At 47.2% G+C, this 21,907-nt stretch overlaps 1 protein-coding gene across 2 annotated transcripts; it reads left to right on the plus strand.

The window, feature by feature from the left end:
• Positions 1 to 11,634: 11,634 nt before the first annotated feature.
• LOC149352414 (integrator complex subunit 14-like) lies at positions 11,635 to 17,543 on the plus strand. Of its 2 annotated transcripts, none has more exons than XM_089577160.1 (4): positions 11,635 to 11,833; positions 13,002 to 13,172; positions 14,797 to 15,150; positions 16,488 to 17,543. In XM_089577160.1, the coding sequence occupies exons 1-4, from the start codon at positions 11,810 to 11,812 to the stop codon at positions 17,238 to 17,240; spliced, it is 1,302 nt and encodes a 433-aa protein (XP_089433286.1). In that variant the 5' UTR covers positions 11,635 to 11,809; the 3' UTR covers positions 17,241 to 17,543. The 2 variants fall into 2 exon arrangements, with proteins under 2 accessions (XP_089433286.1, XP_089433285.1); XM_089577159.1 differs by having other exon boundaries at positions 11,640 to 12,102.
• The last annotated feature ends 4,364 nt before the right edge of the window (positions 17,544 to 21,907 follow it).

Raw genomic sequence — 21,907 nt, forward strand, 5'->3', positions numbered from 1 at the left:
TCCTTTCTACAAATAAATCTCCCTATCTTCCTTGAGAAGTGGGGTCTTTAACCGTGCACTGATACCGCACAGCACGCGGGCAGTTTTACATTTTGCCTGCACCAATGTGCGGCCGGCGCAGCTGAGATTCCATCCGCCGTGATGGTTCAGAGTATGACGGAAAAAACTGCGCCCGTACGCGCCCCGAGAATAGTGTGCCACCGTACGCCACTGCGCTACAGCATCGCCTCGAGTAACACACCGGACAAAGTTTGCTGCCATATTTGCTTCTACCACAACACTGCAGAGCGGTAAAAAGGCGCAGGACTCTTATCTCCCCTTCCTCTTTTACGGAGCATGCAATATATACATGGGCGTCAGAGAAGGATAAAGAGCCTCAGACGCTCCCCAAAGGTAGAACGAAAAAAATGCGCTGCGGCGCTCAGCGGCACATATGGAATGATGGCGCCAATTTTCCGCCAAGGATGGCACTCGCTCTCCGGGAAACAAGGAAGGCGGTTCGCCCTGTACATGCGCGCAAGCGAATACGTCGCCCCGCGTACAGCGCGCAAGTGATGCACATGTAGTACGGCAGCTGCGCGCTCGCAAACACCTGACCGAGCGCGCTGCATTCTCGACGGCATGTCTTCCGGAATGCGTATGCACGGTACTGTTCCTGCAGACGGCTCATGCGGCGCGGCATCGCTGATGCGTCATCTTGCAGGAACATTTTTTTTTTCGACAGCTCATAGTTCCTGGCGTTGGTAAGACGTTGATCGTCTAATACACCAAAAACCACTTATGGTCGATCCCTCAATAACTGCTGGCTGAAGTAACGGCTCTTCTTGTTACATATCACTTCTTTTCACGTCTATGCTTTCTTTTGCTCCCTGTCTTATCACACGTGTTTACCAAATTTTTGTAAAAGTTCGAAAAAAATTTGTACTAGTAGGCCAAAAATCTTATCTTTACAGCGAAAGTTGTAATTGCGTTGTACAAGCGACTTAGTAGAAGCAATTTAGGGGCTACAACCACAGCCGTGTACATTCTCACAGCAGGTTTTTCCCTTGCTCCGTCGCCTCCGTCACGCCGGGAGCCGACGGAGGGGGCTGGTTTTGGACCGTTTCCCCCCCCCAAATCGGGTGGCCGGTGCCGCCGGGTCCTGCTCTACGTTTCCGTCGAGCGGCGGCGACGGAGCCCCGCCCCACTGAAAACGTACCAGTCATAGCGCGAGCTCGCCTCACGTCACCCGCGGCTTGCTTGCTGCGACCAAGAGATGGCGCTGGCGAGCAGCGTCGGCTAGCGTCGGCGGCGATGCGCGGGTGCGCGGGCAGGGAGAAAATAAAGAAAGCCTGCTCATTTCTGTACTCTCCGTCGGGAGATGCACGCGTCTTGCGAGTCCGCTCATCCCTGATAACACATGTAACCTCAGCTATGTTGCATTATGTTATGTTATTTCTATTATTTATGTTATATTATGTTATGTTATTTCTCTGTTCGGTTGTACAATATATTTGCCATTGTTTCAGCATGTACCCTACACATCAGTCTAAACCTTGTTTTTTTTTTCTGAAATGCTTGTGTGTACTGATCTATTTACTGCAAATGCGATTTATTTTTCGGACCAATGAATTGTGGTTTTTCTTTTCTTTGATTGGCTTCTGATGCAAGCGAATTTTGTTATTACATAATACGTATTGCATGCCTTTTCTTCCTCTTTAAAATATACTATGTTCAAGAAAAACTAATGCTGTAAAGACATGTGATCAAAATAACTGATTTTTTTTTTTTTTGCTTTCTGTTGTGTGCTAAAAATGTTTAGCAAATATGTGTGTAAATGACACGTTATGCTGCCTTGAACTGTGGGGGCGCAGAGGCTCTGTCAGGCATTTTGCCTTTACCTCTGCCCCCTACACGGAGAGAATCCGTGACACAATAAAGAAAAAAAAAAAAAAAAAGCGCCCGCTGTCGAGGAACAGAGAGCGGATGACAGTTTTATTTCATATGGCAATATACGAGGTGTTCGAACCAAAACGGGTCTCCGAATGAGCATTGTGTTTGCACTAGGCGTGGGATATACGATAAAGGATTTGTTTTATTTTTTTTTCGGGACGGTAACGAAGTGGGGGACGAAAAGACTGCTGGCGGGTTTAAAGCGAAATGAAGGCGATGGCTGATGAAAAGGGTAGCCATCCAGGTGAAGAAAGGAGCGAGAGAGGTAACTGCGGAGATAACGAAAAGAGCAGGGAAAACAAAATTTCGTTCACCCGTTGCTAGCTCTTGAGGCCCTATTGTTTTTATTAGCCGTTTAAATTGTTTTGCTAGCTTAATTCTTGACTGGTTGTATAAAGACCAATCTCTCAAGCCATTGATAACAAAGTTCATTATACCATACATATGTTCAATTTCGTGCATATTGGCCTGAATACTGTAACTGCAGCACTCATTTCTGCAGCGGCTTTAAAAGTAGCTTGCTATACTCATATATATTTGTTTTGGTGCTGTACGCGTGGTGTTTCGCTGCGAAAACAGGGGAGTTGCGTAGAGTTAATAAACCAACTTCAAACTTTTTCCACCGCTTGCGAGATCGCATCGTTTTTTGTTTTTTTTTTCTCCGATAAGAGCCCAGTGAACCAAAGCGCAAGCAGACGACAGACGACTTTCACCGCTACTTCGGCATGTCCTACGGACACCACCAAGCAGCGTTTTTTTTTTTTTCGCGCGGAAGAAAAAAAAAACGCACAGACGTAGAGTCACGTGGGAGCAGCGAGCGCCCGCCCGAACTGGTTTGCCGGTGTCCGGCGCCTCTTTCGATTAGAACGCAAATCCGTTCCGTTGCGGCCGTGGTTCCCGGTTCCCTTCGAGCCAGTTATGCGCCTTTCCTTTCCTCAAAACCTACGGATCGGTTTAGACTGCGAACAAGACAACGCCGGGGTCTAGACTGTTTGCCTCTTGCAAGCGGGCCCTACATAAATATATATAAAGTGTATAAGTGGCTGAGCTACAGACTTCGCCGAAGCAGGCGTCCGCATCGCTGGCTGTGCCAGTAACAGAGCACAGAATGAACAGGAGAAAAGCTTCCCCGTAGTTGTTGCTGATACATGTCGCCCTCTTTTTTCCATAAAGATATCTCGGCCTATGGCTGCCATCTGTCGGCTACTGGCACGAAGCGGCGACGGAACTAAGCGGGCCCCTGAGTTCAAAAGTCACTTTTTTTTCAGCTAAAGATTCAGCACTGCAGAACTTCTCGCTGCATAAATGTGGCAGGTTTCCCGAAATTGGCGCCGCCACGAACTAGTCTAAGAAGGATCGGCGCCCAGAACCAACCACGACGTTTGCTCCGTGGCTTGAGTGGTTCGCTGGCACACTCAGACGCTGTCAGAGTTTCGCTGGAAAAATATATCTTTGGAGCTCTGTTACGTGGATGTTTGCATGCTGTTGAGATAGAAGAGGTGGTAAGTGTCATTGCGCGAGTTTTCTGGTGCCAGCAGTACAAAGAGCACGGAGACAGGACGTTCGCACGCTGGGTGGCGGAACGATTGCAGGACCATGAGAGCACAGTTCTTATGATGCACCGAGCTTCTATTTATAAAGAGATGATTTGCGTGAACCTATGTAAATATGAGGCGTTATCTGTTAACAACCATCTCCGAGACGAGTGTTGTGCATGAATGCCCTTGTAATGGAAGGCCTTAATTATTTTATTGTCATGTAGTGGGAACGGAAGTCCCGAGAGCAGCAAGACAGCGAGAGTGGCTTCTAAACAAAACTCTTTATTTGGGCTGACTTGCGCCCACAACGAACTGAATCACTCGGCGACGTCGTAGCAACAAGCGTGCTCGGCGGTCGTCGTACAGAATCCCCGCCACTCTCGGCCGTGCTCATTTTAAAGCTGATGGCGAACTTTATAGATAAAGCGTGCAAAGTTACTAGAACATTCTAGAACAACGTAGAATCGGCTCCGCCTGGATGCGATCAATAGAGGTAAATCGCGACAATCACTACAAAGATTCGCGGCGTTGCTCCCCTCTCAAAGAAGCATCGACCCGATATTTTAAAACAAAAGGCGACTACAAACAAATAAAACGGACTGTGCAAAAATAAACACCGAGTGTGGAAACCCAGCGTCCTTTAGCGCGCATAATAAGGCTTTAGACGGCCGACATGGACAACTCCTGGTCGTACGCGGCGCCGCTGGGATGCAGTAATTTCGTCAGGGTCGACTTCATAGTCCAGTTCACCTAGCCGACGAAGAACCTTGTACGGACCGAAATGGCGGCGCAAAAGCTTGTCACTCTATCCGCGGCGACGAATGGGCTTCCAAACCCAGACTCGGTCTCCTGGCTTGTATTCCGCGTTGCGTCTTCGTAGGTTGTAGTGTCTAGCGTCGGTCCGCTGCTGGTCTTTGATCCGTAATCGGGCAAGTCTTCGGGCTTCTTCTGCGCGTTTAGGCGGCGACGTCGACGTTAAAAAACCTTGTCTTACAAGTATTCGATGAGGAGTTTTAGGTCGGGGTCCGAGCGTTGCCGCTGTGCAAAAGAGCTGGAGCTGATGGGTCCCAGGAAGGCGTCCTCATCGTCGTCTGGCGGCGGTGCATCTACAGGGGCTCATGACAGGCAGTCGGCGACAGAGTGCTTGCGTCCGGACTTGTAAATGACGGGCACGTCAAATTTCTGGAGGCCCAGGCTCCATCGAGCGAGGCACACGGAGAAGTCCTTCAAACTCGCAAGCCAGTACAGTGCGTGGTGATCGCTGTCCACCTTAAACAGTCGTCCGTATACAGGTAGGGCGGAATTCCGACGTAGCCCTGATGATGGCAAGGCGCTCCTTCCCAGTTGTCGAGTGGTTAGCCTCAGCTTCGGACAAGGATTGGCTAGCGTATGCGATTACTTTCTCCAGTCCGTCAGTGTTCTGAACGAGGACGGCGTCTAGACCAACGCTGTTTGCGTCGGTATGAATTTCAGTCTCGGCGTTTTCATCAAATTTCGCGATGATCGGCGGGGACTGCAAACGACGCTGAAGCTCCTTGAAGGCTTCCGCTTGCGGCGCTTCCCATTTAAATGACACGTCTGCCTTTGTCAGGTGGGTCTGAGGCTCGTCGATGCGCGAAAAGTTCTTGACAAATCGTCGGTAATGCGCGCACAGCCCGAGGAATCTGCGCACAGCTTTATCGTCCGTCGGTGGAAACAATGCGATAATGGCTGTTTTCTGCGGGTCTGGGCGTACTCCCTCCTTGCTAACGATGTGGCCTAGAAAAGCAGCTCTTCATGGGCAAAGTGGCACTTCTTTGCTTTCAAGGTTATGCCGGAAGACTTGATTGCGTCTAGTACTGTTCGGAGCCTTTTTATGTGCTCCTCAATGTTCCAGGCGAAGACAACGACGTCATCTAAATACACCAGACAAATTTACCACTTCAGGCCTGCCAGCACTGCATCCATTACTCGCTGAAACGTCGCTGGTGCGGAATAGAGACCAAATGGCATCACCTTGAACTCGAAGAGGTCATCCGGAGTAATGAATGCGGTCTTCTCGCGATCTCTTTCATCGACCTCAATTTGCCAGTAGCAACTCTTGAGGTCCATCGATGAGAAGAAACATTTGGCGTTGCAGAGCCGGTTCAGTGTGTCGTCCTTCTCTGTTATGTTGTTCAAGCGCAGCGGTAATCAACGCAGAACCAAAGTGCGCCGTCTTTCTTTCTAACTAGAACAAGGCGCTTCATGTCTTCTACGTATGTCTTCTACGGCCGTGCTGGATGTGTGACTATAGAAGCAGCTGAGCTCTTTTCTTTTTTTTTTGTGACGATGCTTGTGAATGCCTTCAGGAACTCCCGCTTGAATGGTCCCCACGCCGCTAGAGAAGCTTCGTGTTTTTCTAACCAATATCTGGCTGGTCCTTCCAGGGCATGGCACACTTTAAACTGGTCATCCCAGCTGTTGAATACGGTGACACGCGGTCAGACTGTTCCAGCCATTCTTCCGGATCCTCGCCCGGTGAACCGTTTAGCGTGGGCGGCAGTCAGGGCTGGTGTAAAATAATGGCGGCTGGTGTCGTAGCCATGGCTAACGTCAGCGTTGAGGCGTTCTTCTTAGCTCGCGTGCGGTCCGGTAATAGCGCGTATTTACGTGAACGCGGCTGCTTCGTACTTCGTCTTCGGTTGGGACAGCTTCTGGAGATTTCTCGTGATCTGCTTCTTCGAGACGGCTCGGGCTACTTTGGCGGCTCCTGGGGGCGGAGGGCGACAGGGACATCCGTTCGCCCCTCCACCAGATGTCACGTAGTGGTGAAGGCAGTCCGGAGAGAAGCAAGACAGCGAGAATGGCTCCTAAGCAAAACTCTCTTTTTTGGGGGGGGCTGACTTGTGCCTACAACGGACTGAATAACTCGGCGGTGGCGCAGCAACAAGCGTGCTCGGCGGTCGTCGAACGGAATGCCTGCCGCTCTCGGCCGTGCTCATTTTAAAGCTGATAGCGAACATTCGAGATAAAGCGTGGAAAGTCACTAGAACATTCTGGAACAACGTAGGATCGGCTCCGCCTGGATGCGATCAATCGAGATAAATCTGGTCGCGTCTTGCATCACAAAAAAAAGCGATAAAGCGGCGTGCCGGCAACTTTGATGAATGAAAAAACAATCACTAAAAAGAGTCGCAGCAATATACGGCGTACGTGTATGGCGATTTGCCATCCCTGGAGAGGGGCGGCGAGGTGATATAATGATTTACTCGAGCTCCATTCCGTTATGATGCAAACAGAATTCTGTTTGCAAACAGAATTCTGTTTGCATCATAACGGAATGAAGCTGGAGTAAATCATTGTATCACCTCCCCCAATTCTGTTTGCACTTCGTTATTGCCCCATGCCATCTCTGCGGCTAAGAACCGAATATAATTGGACGAAAAGTTTGCATCATAGTGATATTACATTTATTACTTGTCTTCCATCTACACTACCCTGACACAGAGAGCGCAAGGCCCGATTGTTCCAAGAAAATAGTGTGCAGGGAAGGCGACCACATATTGTTTTCGCTTTCCACCTGTGTGCACGATTAATAACATATATTCGTATCTAAAATAGCACGTGATCAATAAAATTTATGAGCCCGAGGAAACGCAAAACGGGGCTGCTTTAGCAGTTGAAATTCATGCGGCAGTGAGAACATTTTTATCTTGTTTTCTCCGCAAACCCATGACAGTCGCTGAGTCTTGTTAACTGTAGTGTTAAGTGCAAAAAACTGCTCTTCTAGCTCTGTCGCTCACCCGTTGTACAAGTCTTCAACGTCGATAGTTAAATGTCCCCTCTACGGCTGCGCCAGTTGAAAGATCTCGTACAGGGAAATTGGGTTGACGAAGATTGTTGTAGGATGCTTGACGTCTTGCAGGTTCGAATTGCTCAATCACATTGCAAGAGGACACTTCTGCAGAGGTTAACTTTTTATAACAATTAAAAGCACAAAGGAAGATACAAGCAAGGAGAAAACATAATTACACTTGACTGGCTCGTAGTTCTACGTGACGAAACCAGCCTTCGGTCCTGCCGAAACAGCTGGTTTTAAACCCTGTCTCCGCCCTCGGTGGGGAGAATAACCAACCAGGTAACTGCAGAAACATCCACACAATAAATTATTGGGGAAAGGAAAACATCACCAATCAACAATTCGGAAAGGACAACACAACCAATCAATGATTGGGGAAAGAAGGTAACTCATCGCGACACCGTACACATATGCACACTTTCTACCATCCCGATTTCGGATAATTATGCTTTCCTGCTGCGAGCTTCGCGAACACTCACTTTCCCAACGTCCGATTGACCCCAGTTCAAGGAGTCACTTCAACCCATTTGTTTAGTATCGTCGCTCCTCATGCTTGCAGCTAGCGTGGCAATATCCTGTTGACCGCCCTTCAAGCTGTCAACGCACGCCGCTGCAGACATGGGATAAAAGCCACGCACTGTGACGCGGGTCCGCCTCGCCGCAAGCACGTGCACCAGGATGCGACCTAATGAATCCGTCCCTGGCGGGAGTTTGACCTTTCCCGTAATCCTCCGCTATCCGGCGCCCCCCTTATACCGCTGGGTAGCGAGTGTGACTCACCCCCTTCTCTGCAGTTGTGCGGAGGGCACAAGAGAAAGAACGTAATGGGCATTTCACTAACGAGAACCGGACGCGGCAAAGCAATGTACAGCACCGCGAACTTCACTTCGATGTAATTGATTTTAAATTCTCTCCAAAGTGCGCGTCTACCGTCCACTGTCCACCGCTCCGCATTCACACCAGCCGTTTTCACAAGCCAGACAGCTATTTCTTCCTTGTCTCTCGTTTAGTCCTTTTAAACCATCTATCGCAACGGAAGACTGACTCACACGAGGTAACCACCGAGAAACAAGCGCGAGTTTATGGACTTACCGGTGCACGTAGCCATTGAGCCTGACGTAACGAAATTTCGTTTCGGTTATTGGGGTTCAACGTCCCAAAGCGATTCAGGCTATGAGGAACGCCGTAGTGAAGGGCTCCGGAAATTTCGACCACCTGGGGTTCTTTACCGTGCACTGACATCGCACAGCACACGGGCCTCTAGAATTTCGCCTCCATAGAAATGCTACCGCCGCGGCCGGGATCGAACCCGCGTCTTTCAGGTCAGCAGCCGAGCGCCATAACCACTGAGCCACCGTGGTGGCCGCATCGAAATTTGATTTTTCATTTGTTGTTATGCCTTATTACTGTTTTGTCTGCCTACGATTTGCATTATAATGACCTCACTCTCGTATGCTTTGATACAGGTATATTTACAGGTGTTTAAATTATACTACCATGCTATAATTAGCTTGCTGATTAACCCTTTTCTAGTTCTTGAAGTACTTTATATTGCACTGTGTAATATACCCCCTCCTCCATGCAATACCCTCGAAAGAAGGCATTTAAGGATGTCCTCAATAAATATATAAATTTTAAAACAACCACGATTGTACCTAGGCTGCGCTCAAAAGCAGTCCTTCGGAGCACCGTCATTGCATAAATTTAAGCGCTCGCTCGAGGTCGTGAAAATAGGCTCTCAGATGCCCCCGAAGCAAATGTGTGAAGCTTGCTATGCACTGAAGCGTCATGAGAGGAATACATGAAGTCCACACGTAACCACAGATCACACTATACGATAGTCGCAGTGCATTAGGAGCTTCGAGCACTGTGCTACACCTTTCAAAGGGACCAGGAAAGGTTTTAACCGAGGTTGAAAACAAAAACTCTGCCTCTTCTGGGTGCAAAAAGATCCGCTCAGAACGAGCGGTCTATAACATCCCACTCACTTGCGGGAAAGTATACAATGGCCTAACAGGCCGATGTATTAATATTAATATTAATATTAATAATAGTATTAATACATCGGCCTAACAGGCCAATATATTAATGAAAGGTTTCGGGAGCACAAGACTTCGTTAGGAACAGGCACCGGCTCCAACCTTCCCTCAGATTGTAGAAAAGAGTTGCCGGGCACTACTGTACAACATATTTAAGAACCTTGCTACTGTATTATACAACCATCTTGAAGAAATGCAAAGATGTGATCGCCCGTGAGCTGATCGAATCTTATATGGAAGAAACTGGGTCCGGCTGCGTGAGTTCAGTTTCACTGATGCCGCACAAGAATGAGAGCTTTAATTAATAGATATGGAATATTGTTGCACGTGGCAAGAAAACCATCCGTCACCTGCAGCATATATTCTATGCGTTTCCTTGTAATAAAGTATATTGTTCAAAGTGTGGCGCTGTCCTGTGCATTCTCTCTCCTTGTCGTCCTGTTGCGCTGCAAAGATCCTGCTAAAAAATTGGAGGAGACACTTAAGCTCCGCCTTAAGGGTATTACTCGATAGCGTAATGGGTTAATTCCCACATATATGCAGAAGGTCATTCTCTTCTTTACATTCATTCATCCCTAACGGTCCTCATATTCCTCCTGGCGCAGTGGTGCAGCGGTTAAGCGCGATGGCAGGTGCACCCAGCGGTGGGCGTTGTGGGGCCCAGGTTGCTCTTCCCGAGTGACCAATCATTAGTTTAACTGCCACCTGCCACGGTGGGCAGGTTGTGATTACGATCATCTCCGCAAGCAACACCCCGACCCACACATCGACGGAGGTGAGCGCATCCATAGCGTCACCGGCTGCCGCTCACTGACAAGGTCGCAACGCGCGATGATTCTCCGTGTGCCCTTTGGCTGCGTGTGGCCTGGGGAATGACGGGTGCGCCACGGACACGCGACGGGTGATGTGTGTGACAGATGCGTTGCGGTGGAAACTGGAGCACCTACTCCTTCGCTGTACCGCGTTCGCCGATGCTCGTTGTGATATGCTCGCGGCCTACAGGGCGCAGGGCATACTCCCATACGCTCTCACTACGCTAATGTGGCCGCAAGGCAGTGAGCGCACCCGTCGTGAGCGAACAATGGTGAGCCTCTGTGCATTCCTCGAACAGACGGGTTTGACGTCCCGGCTGTTCTCCGCTAGGTAGTGACCCGCAGTGACAGAACGCTCCGCGTGTGCTACCTTGGACGATTATCAGCTGGACGCCCCACTCCAGCTGTAGTGCGCATTGTGTCGTGCACGCGTGCTATTATTCCGCTTTCACTAAGGACATCAAACGCGCCCGACCTGTATATATCTTATAGTGTAAATAGATTACTTGTACATTGTACCTCTCTCCCCATATCCTTTCTACCGGTCCCATCACCTCTTTCATTTCATTTCTCCAGTCTGCCTGTTATCCCTTTATTTCCGCTACCCCAGCTCAGGTGCTTCCCGTAGCGATGGCAGATGCCGGGGCTAGCAAAAATCTTTTTCTTCCTTTTGTTATTATTTCATGTTAAAATGAACCACTATATAACGAAAAGAACTAAAAGAATAAAAATGGGGTGGAGCGCATAAGTTCTCTCCAATTATGAATGGCAGTTTACCGGTATCTCTCAAGAGAAAAGTATACCAAAGCTTCTTACCCATGGAGTTTTTTTTCCTCCATGTTCTTACCGGTATTCACCTATGGGGCAGAAACGCGGAGGCTTTAAGGACAACGCAGCGAGGTATGGAAAGAAAAATGATAGATGTAACGCTCGAGATCGGAAGCGGGCGGAGTGGGTGAGAGAAAAAACGTGGGTTATTGACATCCTAGTCGAAATAAAGAGGAAGATCATTTTGGGTGGAAAAACAGTGGAAAAATGAACTCGCCCAACTTTTCATTCTACTCAAGAGGAAGAAATGGGCTTGGGCAGGGCATGTAATGCGAAGGAAGATAACCGCTGGTCCTCAAGGGTAACGGAGTGGATTCCAAGAGAAGGCAAGCGTAGCAGGGTGCGGCAGAAAGTTAGGTTTTGCGGGGATACGGTGGCTGCAGCTGGCACATATGGGTATAGTTCACTATGGACATGGGAGAGGCCTTTGCCCTGCAGTGGGTGTAGTTAGGCTGATAATGATGATAATGATTATGAACAAAATAGCGCACGGCGATTTTAACATCCGTACTAGAATCAGAGATCAGAATCCTTCAAAAGTATTGAAGGACCATGCTGTAACTTCACCGTAAGCACGGCCTGGTGGCCGTATCCCGGTTATGATGACTACGGCTTTCAGTTTCGGTGTTTTCGGGGCCGGTTTTATTGCGACCCGATCGCAATAACGGAAATCCAAGCCAAATCGTTATTGCGACCCGGATTACAGTGAACTATTCTAGTAGGGTCCCTAGGGACTATAATTCTAGGTCACTGTAACCGTCGCAGGAGACATTTCCCCTGCCTAGAGTTTAGAAACTTGGTGCTCGTAGTCGATCCAAGCATGCATCCAAGCTATCTCCAATGAGCTTTCCGCGGGAACATCAGGTGTTTACTGCGCTACGTTTAATTTTTGTGCGGTATCTCGCCGGTTAGGATTTTTCCAACACATTTTGTGGCGTCTGAAAAAAAACTGCCTGCCACTGTTCTGCAACATGCCGACTGTTATCCTGCTTGACGTTTCGCTGTCAATGTGCCGGCCAGTGACGACAGCTGACAGCTCGGAATCGCTCCAGCTTCGCCAACTCGCAGTGCATGGCATCAATGCTTTCCTCGATCATATGGCACAACACTGTAAACTGGAGTTCTGCGCTCTGGTATGTGGGCTCTTTTTCCATCCATAAAGCTGCCGAGTTGCTTGGCTGATTGCGGTTTTCTGGCAATGTTGTCTTTTCCTCACCCGTCGCACCGCGCCGGATTGTTTGTAGTGCACAGTGGCTCTTTGAAGGAACAAAAAAAAAAATGCTGTGATATGATTCGACTGCTTGTGTCAGTGCGTGGGATAAGCGTAATAGTGAACGCGTAGGAAACTTTAGTAATAGCTGCCTCGTGAAAGTCTCGTGAAAATTGTGATAATCGAGGATGCGGAATTAACACCGCGTGTAGGAAATATAGGTGCTGTTTTGCACTAGTAAACTCATTATATGTATAACAGGCAGACTACAATCAGTCCAACGAAAATCTGATACATATCATACTTGTGATACAACAACACAGAGGAGTTGGCACTCCATAGCTAGTAGCTATCAATGCAAGAAGTGGCAGCACTTGGTAGTACTCTGTCATTAAATGGCCACCCACGTCCAAAGTTACTTTGTAGGAAGCTTGCTGGCCAATTGGTCCCAAAGCTCGTTGATGTCTATATCCATGTTATTCTCAATGTCTGCAATATTGTCCATTGGAGACGCTGACCAGCATCTGCAGCTGATGATGGTGTTTTCCACTCTGCGATGAGCTACTGTGTTCTGTTTAGAAGTAGTGTCAAACACCTGTTGAGCATTGTAAGCACTTAATGTGAAGCATAAAGATGCGCATATTACATTATCATAGTTCTGTGCACGAAAATGAATTACATGTGCAGCCTTCGCATTGCAAAAGCTAGTGCACCCAACATGTGCAAAGGGTTCTGACAGTTTTCACATGTGGAGAAATCGATGTGCAAACAAATGCTTTCATCGTTTTACAATGCAAAATGCCTCTGACTGCCATGGTGCAGGTGGTGTTCTCATCGCTGTGGGAGCTGGTGGTTCCATTCACACGTGACACCGAAAGCCTCAAATCAGCCCTAGTGCAGATGGAATGCCGTGACCGTACTGATCTCAACCTCGGCTTGCAGGGAGCACGACAAGTGCTGCTTGACGAGTGGGGCTCTGCCATGCCAGCGCAGGTTTGTTTCAGAATTGATGAACCTTGTTGTTTCCAACAGGCTGCTGCTACTCTCACTTTTAGACACATGCGTGCCGTTTTACTCCCATAGCAGTACCAGTGGTAGCAGAAATGCTGGCATCGCCTGTGTGAAGCCTCGGCAGGTGAAGTCTCCACCCTCCATAAGTGCCACTCACCTTCCCACCCCAACTCCACCCTACACAAGGCCTTTCCCCACTGGAAGCCCACACAGCAATGAAACAAATAACTACTGCAAAATCGAATTCAAGGATGCCATGGGAAAGCCAACTGCCCTCCAGAAGTACTGCCCACCACCATCCAATATTTCTAGCGCTACATAAGTTAGAGTAAGTTAGATTGAAAATTTTTGTGAGGGGATGGTGGGTGATTCACTATCAATCTGTCTTTCGCTTTTCTTGCCCTCGGGACAGACCGTTTCAGGGACTCTTTTAATAGTGGACATTGCCATTGAGAGGTCTGATATGTGGATATCGAAAATGGCGATTAAGAAAGGTGCAACTTTGATTTACTTACATATATGGGAACAAGTCGTGCATCTGTGGTTGAAGCCATCAGTGTTTGTGCTCTTTGAAATTTCCTTTGTGGTTGTATGTAACGTTGATTGATGTCTGCATAAAAAAACCCCAGAATGCCAGTTTTGGGAAAAATACCCGTTTTACCAGTAATCCGGACCAAAACAATAAAGTGTGTATTAATTATGTGGAAGCCTTATGCCATGCCATGAGGAATTGGCAAAATAATTATTAAGATAACAATGCAGTGACAGTGTATCCCATAGATGTTTGTCTACAGCGTGCAGCGTGAGAGTGGCACTACAGGGAACAATGCCGTGCCATGCTAATGATGCACAATGAAAGCAATGAAGTAGTGATAGTGGCATTGTCTTGAAAGGCACTGTTCTGAAAAGCAAAAAGTTCATTTACTTTGTGAAGTGCTCCAGTGTTGCTGCCTGGTGGCTTTGTGTATTGTTAGCAGTAGTGCTATTTTGTATGTGTCCATGACTACATTATTAGTTTCGAGTGCACACAGCAAGTTTAACAATGTGAAGTGCTCATTGACTGCACTTGTAGTACTAACTGAGGCAGTTTTCTGACTTTGTGGCCAACGTTCAAGTGTACAAATGCAAATACGTAAGCCTGGGCTCCAAGGGTATCTGAACTGTACTTGAAAAGTTTTCATTTGGCTAAGAGGAGGAATAATATGCCATTAGGAGGGTTTGAAATTGTAGGTTTGGCATTATTTCTTCATCTTGCTGCAGATCGGCACCGTAAGCATACAGACTTTTGACCGCAGTGATAATGGATACAGCTATTTACTGATAATCCGCTTTTTGCATGACAATGCTATGTATGTGCATATGCTGTGATGGACAAATTACAAAACGCTTTGGCAGTTTCAGAAAAGAGAATTATCATCGCATTCATTTGGCAGCATTGTATTTTGTGTACCAGTGTGTCACCGGTTACTTGTTCTCTACCTGGTTAGAGCTTCCATTGCAAATCCAAACAGTCCTGGCCTGCGGCTCCGCAGAGAAATAAAGAAATGAACCCTATGGGTTGCAGTGTACTGTTATTCAGTGTTTTGTTGCTGTAATGCAACTACAGGTGATCCTCGTTACCGATGGTGCCTTGGGCGGCTGGCGGGGCTCTGAGGAAGGGGGCCCAGGACGGTTGCATGCTGTCTGCCTGCACCCTGCCACCGGTGCCCCACCTCCGTCTCTGGGTCCCTTGGGGCGCCTGGCTCAGCGAACAGGTGGTCGCTTGTTCCTGCCGGAAGGTGGCCTGTCTGTCCGTAGTGTGCAGCAAGCCTTCCTGAACCTTGCACAAGCACAGTATGCACCATTTCACGGTATGCTGCGCTGTGGCCAGCTCTGGTCCACTGTCAGTCTCTGCCCACCGCCAGAGCCCCAGAAGAGGTCGCAGGACTTTGGCTGGGTTCACCCGTCCAGCACCATTCAGGTAATGCGTGTAAAGTATGTATGGCCGGAGTTGCTGAACATTGTTGTCGCACCGCATCCTTTATGTTGTGACTAGAACTGAGGGCATTGCAGTGGGAAGCCAAAGGGCAAAGAGTGTGTAGCGTGCAATGGGCACAGCTATATTTTTATGTAAGTAAAATAACAACATGAAGCCTTCTCATGTGTTGTGGTAAGTTGTCAGTAGAAAGTGGTTCTTAGAGAAAAAAAAAGATAAAAAAAAGATAGGGCATTATAGTTTGTGAGCCTCTACATATGTTTTCATGTAACTCACCAAACTGAACGTTCTGCTTCTACCTATGTTGTTTTGATGGTTTGTACCTTGTCTAGCTGTGTACCACTGGTGGCATTTCACCAATATCACATCATGAGGTTTGACCCACATTGTACTCAAAGGCAGTTGCCTCGGATGCAGTATCGTTTTCTTTGTAGGGGTTCCTTCCGGGCTTCCGAGCCTCATCTGAGGCTTACTAGTCTATGTACACTACCTAGCTTCCATGCACAAAGAGCATGTGCAGTTAGTACTGCAGGGGGTGTGCAGACATAGAGAACACAATGACTGAGGAAGATAGATCCTTGCCCAGAATCGGGCGTTTATTGTGTTCTCATGGCTGCTGTGGTTGTCAAGGCTATTGGAGGCTCCAACTATTTGACCTGAGTTGTGTGGCTGACAGGGAAATATGGCAAGGGCGAACGAGGGAAGGGGAGAAAATTTATCTCAGTGTCGCAGCTCTAAGTCTCTCTGCAGCGAAGGCCAGTTCCCATTTTTCTCGGCATGCATACTGACCATCTAGTTGGCCTGCTGGTGCTGATTTCTCTGACCGCCTGGTGCTACACTTGTGACTAGTTTCAGAGAAAAGAGGGTAAATGCAGCTAATGAAGCTGAGTCCTTGTGCATTGGAAAAAAAGGAAGGGACTCGTTTGCTTCAGCTCTGCATGGCACACCTCATAAAGAACAGAAACTACAGCACTCCTCAGTTTTTCCTATGGGATGAGTATTGTGGGGCTTGTCTATGCCTATGACATCTCTATGGGCCCTAATCTTGCAGGAAAAGACCTATATTCAAAACAGATCTGAATACATTGCTATTTTGTGTTAGTGTCAGTTTAAGAAATGGTTGCAAGGATGAAATGTTTTTCATAAAAATCTCTAAGCTTTAAGAATGAGTTGGTAACCAGAAAAGTGCTGTTTACATAGCAAATTTATGTGCCCTGTGAGCTTGGGAGCCAACTTTGTGCCTTGATTCAAGCAAGTTGCCTCATTCCTTTTCTATGTATTCCTGCTAACGTACTGTTCTCATTTCTGTTGTCACCCTTCAGGTTTGTGGCTTTCTCGGGCTGCAGCAGATAGCCAATCCACCCACTTTATCTCGGCACCTAGTGCTCCCGGTACCTGGTCCCGAAGAAGCACGGACCACTGAACCAAAGGAGTCAGGAGGACGCACAGGCGAAGAGGAAGAGGAAAACGATGAGGGCAAGCAGCCGTCTTTCTGCGTGCTGCTGCATGGCAGCCTCAAGGTAGAGGGTATGGCTGCCCTCTGTCAACTGGGACAGGACTGGTACGGTATGTTGTATTCCTGGGCTGATAGCAAGAAGAAGTCGAATCTCATGCTGTCCTATTTTGAGCCAGGACTCCAGTCAGTGCCATGGCTTGGGCAGCTCAACCACTTAGGACCTCAAGCTCTGGCTCCTTTGGGTAGCGAAGCACTTCCTGTTAAGTCAAACGACAAGCACAGCTATTCGCACAACTCAGTTGTCTGGATCCGCCAGTCAGACCTGCAGGCAGACATCCAGAAGATTCTAAGGCATGCCAGGAAGCTGCCAGAGAAGACAGCAAACTTCTACAAGGAGTTGAACCGTCTGCGGCGTGCTGCTCTGTCGCTCGGGTTTCACGAGCTCTTGGAAGGCATGGCCACAATCCTGGAGCGGGAGTGCACCCTGCTTCCAGGCTCAGCCCATCCAGATGCTGCCCTGCAGCTGAGCCATGCATCATCGTTTCTGAGGGGCCCCAGCTGCAAGGACTACACGGCTGCACTGACGCCACTCCGCACAAAGTTTTCGTCTCAAGACTGATGGGCAGAAAGCTGTGTGACAGAATGTATAGGTAGGATAGATAGACTTTCCACGCTCAAGTAGTGCAGCAAGGCAAAAAAAGGTATGGAGAAGGGGCCGCATTGGTAAAGCACTGCCATTATGAAGTTTCTACTTTTAAATAAAGTGTCCTCTGAATGTGGAATGCTATTCCACAATTTCATTGTCTTTTCGCTGTCCTCACAGCAAGCACACCAAAGAGAGTTCATGTTGGATTACAGCTATGTGCTTCATAAGAGCTTGTAAATAACCATTTAGTGCAATAAAGATGCCTATAGAGCTCTAGTATAGTAGTACTGTTATACTTTATTTAGACGGCTAATTAAGCGCCCAGCTGTTTATGCAGGTATTTCAAGCATAAACTTGCATGTGCTGGTAGCTCCCAAGCTCGGGCTGTTTTTCAAAAGTCTGCTTGCATGTTCTCCGAGAGCGTACAGTCTCCACTGCATATTCATGATACCTTGTGGGCACATATGGACAAGATGAACAAGTGCAATGCTAAGTGGAAGTTTTGTTTGCAGAAGCTCTTCATTAGTGTTCACATTGTTATGAGTTCCGAAGCAATATTTCCACACTGTTATGGTAGTTGATAGAGCAGTAATTTAAAATAAATAATTTAACACCAGCATATGACGCCTGCTGGACACTAAAGTGATTTCCAGTCACAACTGCATGTTGTAGAATGTGCTATATAGAGCTCTGTTACCTTCTCCAGGACTGGTCTGCCTATAAAAAGCAAAAAACAAAAGATTAACAAGGTAACATGATGCAAAAAAGTTGTGATACCAGTTGTATATACCCTCTATGATTACATTGGTATTTTACTCAGATCTAAGGCTTCGTACATGTAATAATTTTTCTGGAGGATAAAAAAAAGTGGGTGGGTGGGTCAAGGAGGACGGTGTGTGGGTGGGCAGTCTTCTAGTGGGGAGGTATGAGAGGGTGTGTGGTGCTTCTGGTGGGCAGGTGGCTTTTGCATTGCACCTTTGAATTCGATTTTACTTTTGCTTAATCGTTTATTATTTCTTCGGCTCCTGCATGCATTTCTAGTGGGTAGAGAAGTGTCCCGGAGTTGTGAACTGAGTCGCAGGTGAGTTTTGTGATGCGCGACATTTAATGCGAATACCAGGCCCGCTCCGTAGGCGTGCACAGCGTTTTTCTTTAAGCCCACATTCATTAAAGTACTGTATGTATTTACTTGCACATTGGTTGATACGTTGTATAGGTCGACCCCTTAACTTCTGGAACCGAAACCAAAAAGTTATAACGTCGTTTAGGTCGGCCAATAGAAGCTACGAGCCAACACCAGTTAGTCGCCACAGTGTGCATCCTGAACTGATCACAAATGCGGCAGCGCTGTGAGAAATTCGCTCCAGAGACAGCGTGCCTGCGCAAGAATTTGTGCTGAGTGCTTGCGTGCACTGGGTGTAAATTCAGCAACTCGTGTCCCGAAGAACACATGATAGAATAAGCGAGGTGTGAAAGCCTTAATTTCACTCTATTCAAGTTCAGCAGACACCCTCAGCGTGCGCGTCGCCAATAGATCTCAGCGGGTAAGTGGAAAGCTTGACTATACCCTCTTTGCTGCTGCCACGCAATTTTTCTTTGCCTGCGCATGCAAGTCAGCAACATTTGTTAAGGGTATAGCCACCATGGTGCATGGCTGAGCGATTGGCAGAAGTTGGCTGGCGTTATTGCGACCCAGTCGCAATCCAAGCCAAATGGTTATTGCGACACAGTCGTGATAACGAAAAGCCAGCCCAAAGTGTTATTTTCACCCATGGATTGCCTTGGCTTCGTTTATTGTGGGATGTGATTTGGGCCGCCGTTTTCACATCATTTGCTTGTTTGTTTGGCCTCTGTCAATGCCTGGACGAGTGGTTTCGGGGTAGCGCTTCGGTTTTAGGCGGTGTGGTTAAGTTTCCAATGGTCATGCAGGCGTTTTGCATCATTCTCACCGTGTATATGTGTCCTTGGCTTTTGCGTGGCAAGTTGTGATCGCTTGATTTGTTGTGAAAGGACTCTAGTGTGCTCGTGCTTGTGCAGTGCCTTCGAAGGCGCTCCAGCTTTCTCCGGACAACCTTGTCATAATTAATCGACCGTATGAAAATACGTTTTCATCTCGCGTAATTTATGGGTTGGGCGAGTAGGCATCTGTGCACTCATCCGTTTCGAGCATTCATCCTTATTTGTGCAGAGGATATGCAAGTCAGTAATGTGAATTCATTGCAGCGTGTGCCCAGGGTCAGAAATACGATCCAGGCATGGTGGTTTTGCAGTCCCTGAGGCATTCGTCAGTTGAAGCGAGCAGCGGTTCCGTATGTGCAGGGTCATCCACCCTTAACATGCGAGTGCGTGGCCACACTATTTGGAGGGCCACTGCGCCCGACACGGCCGCTCATCGCAGCCAAGTGGCACAGGAGGAGTTGGACATGGACGTGGTGCTTCGCGTCATCTGCCACTTCGCTTCGATGCACGGCCATGTTGTACGCAGTGGCCCTCCAAAGAGCACAACCCTGCGCTCGCGTATTCGTACTAAGAGTGGATGACCCTGTGCATTCCAGACGAAGGGCAGGAGTTTTCAAAACGCACTAGGTGAATATCGCCCACGTGCTAACCAGTAAATTGCGTGGGGATCTTGCAAAAGTTAAAGATGCTCTGCTTCGTTCAAAGTTTCCTGGAATTGTTCACCCTGCGACGATTAATTCAGTCTACATCAAGGAGACAGCTAGAAATCTACCCAGGCAACAATGTCGGCAAGGGTCAAACAGCCTCAAGTGCTGTGGCAGAACATGCACAAACAGGGCGTGAAATTGCATGGGAGAACGTGGAAATCTTTGCCACTGAAAGTAATTTGTAAGCGTGGCTGCACCAGGAATCCTTGATAATATAGATGATGCTGAAGACAGTCAACAGAACAGACGGAAACCTTCACCAGGCCTATGCAGCCATTGCGATGATTAGTGAAGGAGCTGCTCCTTTCATGACTGGTCCTTCATTGTGAACAAGGAACCTGTTAGGGTTCTGAAATATCAATCAATATGTTCGACATGGTCAGTGACCAAAGTTTCATTCTACTATTAATGTAAAATGGAAACTCCATAACCAAGTGTGCCCTGCGCGCCGAAGCTAAGAGCAGTTGTGCCCTAAGCCCACAATATATTCCACAATTTACGTCAAAAAAGTGGCCAGCAGGTTCGGAATCCTTAATTGTTTTGTACCACTTCTCTCAAGCTGTCTTGCCTGAATTCACGCACTTTCTGTGTTGGCAGAAAGCATGGGTGGCAGAAAAGACATTCTAGAGAATTGCCGTACTGCTGTGGTGTTCTGTGGGAATACTTAATTCTGTCGGTAGGTCATGCTAGATGGCCTGGCAATAGAGTGTACCCCCCCCTCCTTTAAGACACATTCACTTGCCTGTGAGATTGAACGTCTTTTAAGAGACTAGGGTACTGGTTATAATAGCATAGCCATGCTGGCACGTGAACAACTTTCATAACTGGCTTGTCTTTTGAATTTTTAATTTAATTGCAGTATTGCTTTGCATTGAAGCCATCTTAATAATGGTTAATTTCTTCCTGTGTGCGGTGCTTCAACCAGGAAATAAATTGGTTGCAGCTTATTTTCCATGGTTTCATTTTTTGTTTGTGTGTCTAAACTACTCAAATTGATGTGCTTTCTTCAGTTCTAAGCCAACTTTGTCAATAATAAGTCTCCTTGTAAGCAATGTGTACAAGCAGAAGTAATTCTCAAAGCATGTTTCACTTGGCCGTAAGTGTCACAAAGAGACTCGAAATTGGCAAGTTGGTTAGAAGCGAGGAAAACCTTTTGTTCATTTAATAAATCTTGCTGCTGTGTCGATATTTGTGTATGTTGCTTGCTGTTGGAATGAGGCCCTCGACGCGCGCATGGTCGGCCACAATTTCATGACACTGTACACTGCCAACTTTTTTCTTCTGTTAACAGGATTTGTTGAAGTGCTATTCAAAGAGCTGGGATCATGTCTTGTTGGGACAAGCTTAGTGAGAACCACTGGAACTTGCTGAAGCACAATGAGTCCTTCAACTGGAGCCATTTAAACTTGCAGTTTAATGATCATTTTAATGTTGGACAGAGTTAATGCAGCTCTTGCTGTCTTATTAATATGAGTTGTAGACACCTTTGACCATGCCCCGAAATCTCAACTTTACAATCCAGGGGTATGGACACGTTTTACAAAAAGTATTTCAAATTGTGCTTCTAGGTATTACAAGTTTTAAGAAAAATTTTATCAGTTTTGGCATTGGCAGAGCAGCAAAGGAGAGTATTAAATTGTGGATCAAAATAATTATTTTACCACACAATTTATAATTTTCTGCAATTCTTGTTAAAATGTGGGAGTGTTATTAGGATGCCAAGATGTTTTTACCATTTCAAATGCGCTTTGTTTGACGCTAAATTTGTTATGACTCAATGTTGATATTTCTTTTGCTTTACTATAAATTTTTGTCTTTTTTTTACCATTCAGTTTCAACACTACAGACAGTCTTTGTTTTCTGTTTTACAACTTTTATTTCTGCTGGTGCACTGATGTTCAGCTTTTCATGAGCACTACAGTGAGCCCTACATTTCATCACGTAATGACCACATGTTTAAAGTCTGTGTTCTCT

The sequence above is a fragment of the Amblyomma mixtum genome, chromosome 3 (genome assembly GCF_055824585.1).
Source record: "Amblyomma mixtum isolate Tamu chromosome 3, ASM5582458v1, whole genome shotgun sequence".
In the NCBI taxonomy this organism is placed as follows: domain Eukaryota; kingdom Metazoa; phylum Arthropoda; class Arachnida; order Ixodida; family Ixodidae; genus Amblyomma; species Amblyomma mixtum.

What these genes read in the sequence shown, in the direction of transcription:
- LOC149352414 (XM_089577159.1), top strand. Translation starts at nt 11,941, where the DNA reads ATGCCGACTGTTATCCTGCTTGACGTTTCGCTGTCAATGTGCCGGCCA. An exon ending in AACTGGAGTTCTGCGCTCTG is followed by an intron (nt 12,103 to 13,001) that starts GTATGTGGGCTC and finishes GCCATGGTGCAG; the next exon opens with GTGGTGTTCTCATCGCTGTG. An exon ending in ACCCGTCCAGCACCATTCAG is followed by an intron (nt 15,151 to 16,487) that starts GTAATGCGTGTA and finishes GTCACCCTTCAG; the next exon opens with GTTTGTGGCTTTCTCGGGCT.